This window comes from Dipodomys spectabilis, unplaced genomic scaffold (genome assembly GCF_019054845.1).
Source record: "Dipodomys spectabilis isolate Male_0828 unplaced genomic scaffold, ASM1905484v1 ptg000299l, whole genome shotgun sequence".
NCBI lineage: Eukaryota > Metazoa > Chordata > Mammalia > Rodentia > Heteromyidae > Dipodomys > Dipodomys spectabilis.
The window spans coordinates 2,979,614-2,988,957 of record NW_024870976.1 but is presented as its reverse complement, the minus strand read 5'-3'; the positions used below and the strand labels follow the sequence as shown (position 1 = coordinate 2,988,957).

Genomic DNA, 9,344 nt, shown 5'->3' with positions numbered 1-9,344 from the left:
CTGAGGATTGCAGTTCAAAGCCAGCCCAGGCAGGAAAGTCCATGAGACTCTTAACTCTAAGAAACCACCAGAAAACTGGAAGTGATGCTGTGGCTCAAGTGGTAGAGCGCTTGCCTTGAGCAAAAGAGATCAGGGACAGCGCCCAGGCCCTGAGTTCAAGTCCTATGACTGACAAAAAATAAAAGGGCACAGGACGCAAATGCAGGGCCTTGGCCACTGGCTTCTGTCCCAAGGGCTGTGAGGCTTACCCCTCACCCGCCACGGTCTTTGGAGTATGGTGACCATCCCCGGGGAAGGTGGCAAGAGGGGACACCTACTTCAGCCTGGGCAGCATTCCCCAGCCTGTAGTGTCAGCACAGCGGGGCCCAGGGACCTCCAGCTTGGCACTGCGGCTTGCGACGGGAGCACACGGTCCTGTACCTGGCCTGCACATACCTGAACTCCCTCCCTTCCCCCAGGCCCCCAAGTGGCCCTCCACGTGTCGGTGCCATCCTCTTAACCTGAGGCCCAACATCCATAGCTGCTGCTGCCAAGCCCTAGGAGAGTCCCGGGCCATGGACAGAGCTAAGCAGAAATCTACACAGACACTGGTGCTCCTCCGTAAGCTCAGTACGGCCCGGCTGGGAGGCCGGGCTGGGAGGCCCGGCTGGGAGGCCCGGCTGGGAGGCCCCGGCTGGGAGGCCCGGCTGGGCGTGGTCTGGAGGCCATGAGGGGCTTCGCTCGCAATCCACTATGGCCACACTTCGTGTTCTGGGCTCCCACCTGCACAGTCCTCTGCTGTACACACCTGCTCACCCTGGGCCACCTGGCCCACATCACCAACACAATGACCAGCAACAGCAGCCAGAGGGAAGGGTTGGGGCTCTTTATTGCAGTAGCGACAGCCATCACCCAGGGGTCCCAGTCACCTCCTCTCCGGGGCAACGTGGCGTCTCCTCACTCATGTGCCCAGGAGCAGCCCCGAGAAGCTGGAGCCACTCTGGATGGTGAGGACGGCCCCGGAGCCATTGTCCACAAACACAGAGGTGTACTGTCCAGCCTGGAAGCAGCACAGCGGGGTTACCACAGCGGCGGCCCTGCCCCCCATGAGGGAGCACACGGAGCCCAACTGCCACCCACAGAGCACCTAAGGATGGACCCCGCAGGAAGTGCCCGCCAGGGCCACGGGACCCCGCAGGAAGTGCCCACTAAAGCCACAAGGGCCCCAGGTCCAGTCTCCGGAGAGATGACATCATCCCGCACGCCTCGCACTCCGGGCTGGGAAGCCCTCCAGACCCCGCTCCACCCCTGGGCCCGTCCCTCACCTGCAGCTGTAGCAGCCCCTGCACCTGTGCAGTGAAGACCCTGCTGTTACTCTCCAGGCCCGAGACAGCCTCCAGGGACCTGGGCATGGTACAAAGGGGCAAGGGTGAGGGACCCCGACACCCCAAAATGATGAAGCCCAGGGGCTCTGGCCTGTGGCGGCGGCCAGGCCTACTCACGCGTGGCGGTGGCACAAGGACTGGATACAGATGAGGACACGCACAGCATCCCGGGCCCGCAGCCGGCCCCTGCCCCGAAGTTCACTGTGATCTGTGCGGACAGCAACAGAAAGGAGGCTTCCGGATGCTGTCCCAGGACAGGCCTAGAATTGGCTCCCTGGGCCCCAGAAAGCAGGGACACCCGGCCCCCCACCCCATCCAGAGCCCGTAAGACCAGACACCCACCCCCGATGGCTAACCTACCCCTCACCCTCAGGGCACAACACAGGCAGCCCGGCTCACCCACTTGCAGGCTGGCAGAAAACTGGAAGATGGCAGAGACCGGGGCTGTGAACCTGCCGGAGGCCAGGCTCAGGCCAGACCCTCGCAGGAAGGCCCCCTGGGTGGCGGGCTGAGGGGCGGCAGAGGGAGGCTGGCTGTAGTGTCTACGCCCTACCCACGGGCGCCACGCCCTCTCGTCCCCAGGGGAGCCTGCTGGGCCCGCTCTCATGTAGATGGGACGGGGACGGTCACCCTCCAGTCTGTCCCCATCTTGGTAAAGACGGAGTCTGGGCATCTGGGGCTCTCCACCTGTCTCCTGGGAAGTTTCCCGGACCCCTGGGCATGGACAGGCCCAGCAGCCGTCCACATGGTGGACGTCCAGAGGTGCGTACGGGCCTGCCTTGCTGGCGGGGGCCCATCCTGTATCCTGCCCCCAGACAGAACCTTGGGTGTGTGGGTGCTTGAGACGCCACATCCCCCTGACCCCTCCCCACTCACAGCCTCGAACCCCTTCAGCTCCACCAGCGCCTTCTTGCCCACCAGCATGGGACCCTTCAGCCAGCAACGGAAGGCCTCAGCCACTAGCCGCGGGCTGGGCCCCTGGCGCAGCACGGTGTCCATCAGCCCTGAGAACCGATGCTCTGCGGCCTCTGTTGGGAGGAGGGTGATCTGGGGTCACTGTCCTCAGCCATGGCGGTACGTCTGGGCTGGAGGGCAGCCTTACCTTTCAGCATTTCCTGGAATTCCTGTAGTAAGGCCTCCGGGGTGACTTCAGCACCGGGGGGACCGGGGGGACCGGGCGGCCCCGGGGGCCCCGGGGGCCCCGAGAGGCCTCGCTGGGGAAAAGGAAGGAGAAGGGGCCTGAGGGGAGCCACACACACCTCCTGCCTGGGCTAGGCCCTGAGAGCGCCCGGGAGGGCTCACCCCATGGAAGCCCAGCTCACCAGCCTCTTGTCCCGGCCTCCACACCGTTTTCTAGAGGCCCCATCGTCTGGCCTCCGGACAAATTTTAGCCATGTCACGTGGGCATCTGAGAGCTCAGGTCCTGAGGTCTCTGGTGGCTGAAGCAACAGGGGACAGGTTGGTGAACTGACCACTAGGCCCTACTGGCCCCCGCCTTTTGGTGCCTCAGGTCAGCGAGGGGCTCAGAAAGGTCAAGGACCCTCACCCCTGGCAAAGCCCGAACCTCACGCCCTTGGGCTCCTGTGGGAGAGGCGCATGCCCAGAGGCACCCGGGGCCAGAGAGCTTCCTGAAAGCCTGCGTACAGACTGAACAAGGTGAGGGGCTGCAGAGGGAGGGTCGTGGGCGAGGGTGAGCATGCCCTGTTAGGGCCGAGCTCCCGGAGACGGGGGCTGAGGCACACAGGACACACGCCGACAGGAACGGAGCCTGGCCGCTCCAGGGCGCATCCTCAGCCAGCGGGAGCCAGGGCCTACCTCCCGTGGACCCTAGCCTCAGACAGAGCCAGGGCGGGCAGCAGGGGAGGCCACCTCCTGGCTTGGAGTAGAGGTGCCCATCCAAGGGACAAGGGTCCACCCTGGAGGCGGGGAGGAGCAGCAGGAGCACTTGGACACACTCCACCCCTCGGCAGCCCGTGTCTGCCCGGGGGCCCTGGCACTGAGCACAACAGCCACATCTGGGTTGAGGGGGCAGGTGGCAGGCGAGCGTCCAGCAGGAAGGCACAAGTGGTTCTCACAGCCTGGACGCCGACAGAACCCCTGCTGGCCGGCCCATCCTCAGCCCTAGTCTTCTCTGGAGGAGCAACTATGAACAGGGCAGGTTAAACCCCACGAGCAGAGAAGCTGTGGCCCCCCTGGCTCCCCTCCCCCAGGCCTGAGCAAAGGGGCTGACAGGAGGCAGAGTGGGTCAGCAGACCCCAGGTAGGGCCGGCGGCCAGGGTCCCCGGCGGGGCAAAGGGGGCAGAGGCGGGCGGTCTGAGGCGGGCAGCCCCAGCCCCGGAGCAGCACCCAGCGCTGGCAGCCCACGTGTGCACCTACCTCGGGGGCGCCCTGCAGCCCCTGGCTGTGGAGGGCAGTGGCGTTGGAGGGCTGCCGCGGCCTCTTGTTCTCGCGCCGCGCTCCGACGCCCGGGAGGAGCAGGAGCTGAGGCCAGAGGAGAGCCAGGGCTGCGGCCCGGGCCCCGCACCGCATGGCTCTGCGCCTGCCAGGCTCGGGGCTCGCTCTGTTCGCTCAGAGCCCCTCTGCGGGGGTGAGGCCCAAGGGCACGCCCATCTGTGGCTGGCGGGCCAACAAGAGCAGCCGGCAGGCCAGGCCGGCACAAGTCTGCACCACAGCCCTGCGCTGGCGGCCCGGTCTGGGAGGCTGGCGCCAGCCTCCCCCGTGCCGTGCCCTCGCGGCACTCAACCACCCGGCGCTCTCCCTCCTCCTCCGGCTCCCTCGGAGGCTGGCGGGGGGTGGGGGGGGGAGAGGGGGCCGGACGGGGCGGACCCCCATGATCACTGTCCCTGCCCTGGGCGGCTGAGGGGCCCTGTGTTTCAGCCCCCTCCTTAAAAAGGTCCCCATCCCAGCTAAGCTGGACAGCACCTTCACTCGGGGGCCCTTGCACAGCTCCATCCCCAGCAGAGGGCCTTGGGAAGCGGCCCCCCCCACCCCGTCTCCCTCCCCACGCCCCCCACCCCACCTGCCCGCACCCAGCCAAGGCCTCCCACCAAGGCCTCCAAGAAGAGGCAGGAGCACCTGGGAGCAGAGGCAGGGCTCCTTCCCGCTCCAGCCTGTCCTGGTCCTTGCTGTGGGCCCTCTGGGGCCAGCAGAGCCCCCAGCCCCAGGCTTTTCCTTCAAGGAAATTAGTACAAGAGCCAAGCCCTCTTCAGACCGGTGGCCTGTGGACTTTCCTCTCAGGGTTTGTGCGACCACAGAAGGTCCCAGGGGGAAAGGATCTTGCTAACAATTTCTTTTTTTGGGGGGGGGGGGGTCTGGTCATGGGGCCTGAACTCGGCCTGGGCACTGTCCCTCAGCTCTTCAGCTCAAGGCTAGCGCTCTACCACTTAAGTCAGCTCCTCTTCTGGCTTTTTTCTTTTTGCTTATGTGGTGCTGAGGAATGGAATCCAGGGCCTCATGCATGCAAGGCAAGCACTCTACCACTGAGCCACCTTCCCGGTCCCCTTGCTAACCATTTCTAGACTGCACAGAGCAAGTCAGCTGGGAACAAGCCAGGCCAGAGGCCCTTGGACTGGGTTTAGGAATAGGGGCTTCATGGCCTGTCAGGATGCCAGTAGTCAACTGTTCCCCAAGAACGTCCTGTAGCTGCGCCTGGCCCACAGCTGCGTCCTCCAGCGGGAAGGCTAGCACACTGGCCGGGGTCTTGGTCCTGCTGGACAGCACAGAACACTCGGACTGTTGGACTCCCAGACCTAGAGAAAGGTAATAGTGAGCAAAGCAGGACCCCTGCCCAGACCACATCCAGGGCTGTGCAAGAGACAAGTGCAGTCACCTTAGGGGAAGTAGAGGCTGAACCTCCCAGGGGCCTGGCGCACGGCGCGAGCTTGGGAGGGACCTCAGGCCCGAAGGAGGGGGGCCGCCCTGCTACCCTTGGTCGAGGCAGGGAAAAGGCTCAACACCCTCAGCGGGACTGACTCCCTGCTTTTGTGGCCTGAATGTAGAGTGCAGCGGCGGTTGGTGCAGGCAGCCTCGGGAGCAGCTGGCCCCGCCGAGCCCGGGCCCCACGCACAGGCCCCTTCCGCGCTTGCACCCCTCACCCAGCAAACTACCAGCAAACTACCCAGCAAGCAGTTAGAGGCTGCTGAAGCAAAGGCCTCCCGCAAGGTGTGCCTCCCCATTCACGGACTGAAAGCTTCAAGGAGGGGAGGTGTTAAGAGCACCCCTATCAGGACTCCTGACAACATGCCATCCACCAGGACCAAAGCCACCTTTCACCAGCCATTAGTGCAGGCCATGCACTGTGGCGCGGCAGCGTCCACCCCCACGGATGACCAAGGCTCCCAGGCAATGCCAGCTGGGTTCCAGGTGCGGGGGGCAGGGGGGCCTGCTAACTCTGCCTCCCAGGAGCCTCAGGTCTCAGGAAACATGGACAACAGATCAGAGAAGGGTGGCACATGCCTACAAGGGCTCCAAACACTTCCCTCCCCACAAGATACCTCTTAGCAACCCGCTGCAACACACAAATACCTCAACACCCCCACAACACACAAATACCTCAACATCCCACAACACACAAATACCTCAACACCCCCACAACACACAAATATCTCAACACCCCCACAACACATAACAACACCCCCACAACACACAAATACCTCAACATCCCACAACACACAAATACCTCAACACCCCCACAGCACACAAATACCTCAACACCCCACAACACACAAATACCTCAACACCCCCACAACACATAACAACACCCCCACAACACACAAATACCTCAACATCCCCACAACACACAAATACCTCAACACCCCCACAACACATAACACCCCCACAACACACAAATACCTCAACATCCCACAACACACAAATACCTCAACACCCCCACAACACATAACACCCCCCCCACAACACACAAATACCTCAACATGCCACAACACACAAATACCTCAACACCCCCACAACACACAAATACCTCAACACCCCACAACACACAAATACCTCAACACCCCCACAACACATAACAACACCCCCACAACACACAAATACCTCAACATCCCACAACACACAAATACCTCAACACCCCCACAACACATAACAACATCCCCACAACACACAAATACCTCAGCATCCCACAACACACAAATTCCTCAACACCCCCACAACACATAACAACACCCCCACAACACACAAATACCTCAGCATCCCACAACACACAAATACCTCAACACCCCCACAACACAAATACCTCAACATCCCACAACACACAAATACCTCAACACCCCCACAGCACACACCTCAACAACACCCCCACAACACACAAATACCTCAGCAACACCCACAACACACAAATACCTCAACACCCCACAACACACAAATACCTCAACACCCCCACAACACACATACCTCAACACCCCCACAACACACAAATACCTCAACACCCCCACAACACAAATACCTCAACACCCCCACAGCACACACCTCAACACCCCCACAGCACACACCTCAACAACACCCCCACAACACACAAATACCTCAACACCCACACAACACAAATACCTCAACACCCCCACAACACACAAATACCTCAACATCCCACAACACACAAATACCTCAACACCCCCACAACACATAACACCCCCCCACAACACACAAATACCTCAACACCCCCACAACACACAAATACCTCAGCAACACCCACAACACAAATACCTCAACACCCCCACAACACACACCTCAACAACACCCCCCACAACACAAATACCTCAACACCCCACAAATACCTCAGCAACACCCACAACACACAAATACCTCAACACCCCACAGCACACACCTCAACAACATCCCAACACACAAATACCTCAACATCCCACAACACACAAATACCTCAGCAACACCCACAACACATAACAACACCCCCACAACACACAAATACCTCAGCATCCCACAACACACAAATACCTCAACACCCCCACAACACAAATACCTCAACATCCCACAACACACAAATACCTCAACACCCCCACAGCACACACCTCAACAACACCCCCACAACACACAAATACCTCAGCAACACCCACAACACACAAATACCTCAACACCCCACAACACACAAATACCTCAACACCCCCACAACACACATACCTCAACACCCCCACAACACACAAATACCTCAACACCCCCACAACACAAATACCTCAACACCCCCACAGCACACACCTCAACACCCCCACAGCACACACCTCAACAACACCCCCACAACACACAAATACCTCAACACCCACACAACACAAATACCTCAACACCCCCACAACACACAAATACCTCAACATCCCACAACACACAAATACCTCAACACCCCCACAACACATAACACCCCCCCACAACACACAAATACCTCAACACCCCCACAACACACAAATACCTCAGCAACACCCACAACACAAATACCTCAACACCCCCACAACACACACCTCAACAACACCCCCCACAACACAAATACCTCAACACCCCACAAATACCTCAGCAACACCCACAACACACAAATACCTCAACACCCCACAGCACACACCTCAACAACATCCCAACACACAAATACCTCAACATCCCACAACACACAAATACCTCAGCAACACCCACAACACATAACAACACCCCCACAACACACAAATACCTCAACATCCCACAACACAAATACCTCAGCAACACCCACAACACATAACAACACCCCCACAACACACAAATACCTCAACATCCCACAACACAAATACCTCAGCAACACCCACAACACACACCTCAACAACACCCGCACAACACACAAATACCTCAGCACCCCACAACACAAATACCTCAACACTCCAACACACAAATACCTCAGCACCCCACAAATATCTCAGCAACACCCACAACACACAAATACCTCAAAACCCTCACAACACACAAATACCTCAACACCCCCACAGCACACACCTCAACAACACCCCAACACACAAATACCTCAACATCCCACAACACACAAATACCTCAACATCCCACAAAACAAATACCTCAACAACACCCACAACACACAAATACTTCAACACCCACAACACAGATGCTCAGCAACACAACACACAAGTACCTTAGCAACACCCCACAACACACATGCAATACACACATACTCTTGAACAGGCAGACGCAGGCTCAGGCCCTAGTATCAGCAACACCAGGTACAGGCCATGCAGGCCTGACAGATAACCGAGGCTGGCCACCAGGAAAGGGTGGCTCAAGTGGTAGAGCATTAGCCTTGAGTAGAGAGGCTCAGGGACAGAGTTCAGGCTTGTGGGCCTTGACACTAGGCTCACGTGCCCTCTTCAGGGGGGCGAGAACCGCCACCTCCCACAGGTCACCTGACACAAGTCAGTGTGCCCACATTTCACGTAAACCAAATTGCTCTGGACACGTGCCAGGGAAGCCGCAACGTGCACAGAACCAGCCCCCAGGGACTCTGGACGTGTGAGCATCAGGCATTCAAGAAGAGGCTCTGCCGACTGGCCCCCGGGAGCTCCAGCCCCACAGCACCCGAGGAGCCAGAGGGGACAGAGTCTAGGGTGAGGCTGAGGGCAGTGGGCAGGGCCGCTCCCTTCCGACCCAATGGCGACACCTCGTGGTCACACGGGTCCCTCCATCCTGGCAGGCGCCGCTGGGGCCTCCCACCAGTAACCCCGGCTGAGCCTGGAGGGCTGTGGAGTCTCATGGAGCCCGTGAGGCCCCATCTCCAATATACTAACAAAATACCAGACCAGAGGTGTGGCTCAAGTGAAAGCAATGGCTAAAACCTAGAAACTGGAGCTCCAGCTCAACACAAAAGCGTAAAAACAGTAAGAATGAAAAGAAGGAAGCTGTGTCCTTCCGACCACACACTCTCTGGCTCAGGCAGCTCTCCTGGGCCCTCTCAGGTGCCATCTTGTGCCCCACCAAGATGGCACCGATGATAGG

The 9,344-nt window shown here is 59.5% G+C and overlaps 1 protein-coding gene across 1 annotated transcript; it reads right to left on the bottom strand.

The window, feature by feature from the left end:
* Positions 1-870: 870 nt before the first annotated feature.
* C1qtnf12 (C1q and TNF related 12) lies at positions 871-3,893 on the bottom strand. Its single transcript, XM_042702028.1, has 8 exons — positions 3,741-3,893; positions 2,687-2,803; positions 2,467-2,578; positions 2,241-2,392; positions 1,764-1,872; positions 1,482-1,572; positions 1,305-1,383; positions 871-1,039 (listed from the first exon to the last, which is right to left on the bottom strand). The coding sequence occupies exons 1-8, from the start codon at positions 3,891-3,893 to the stop codon at positions 941-943; spliced, it is 912 nt and encodes a 303-aa protein (XP_042557962.1). The 3' UTR covers positions 871-940.
* Positions 3,894-9,344: the final 5,451 nt, after the last annotated feature.

Bases quoted from the DNA above. Each gene is read 5' to 3' on its own strand.
- C1qtnf12 (XM_042702028.1), bottom strand. From the start codon at position 3,893: ATGCGGTGCGGGGCCCGGGCCGCAGCCCTGGCTCTCCTCTGGCCTCAG. The intron at 1,873-2,240 runs GTGAGTGGGGAG...GCCGCCCCTCAG, and splicing joins AGCTGAAGGGGTTCGAGGCT to CCCGCCACCCAGGGGGCCTT. The intron at 1,384-1,481 runs GTGAGTAGGCCT...TACCATGCCCAG, and splicing joins TCCTTGTGCCACCGCCACGC to GTCCCTGGAGGCTGTCTCGG.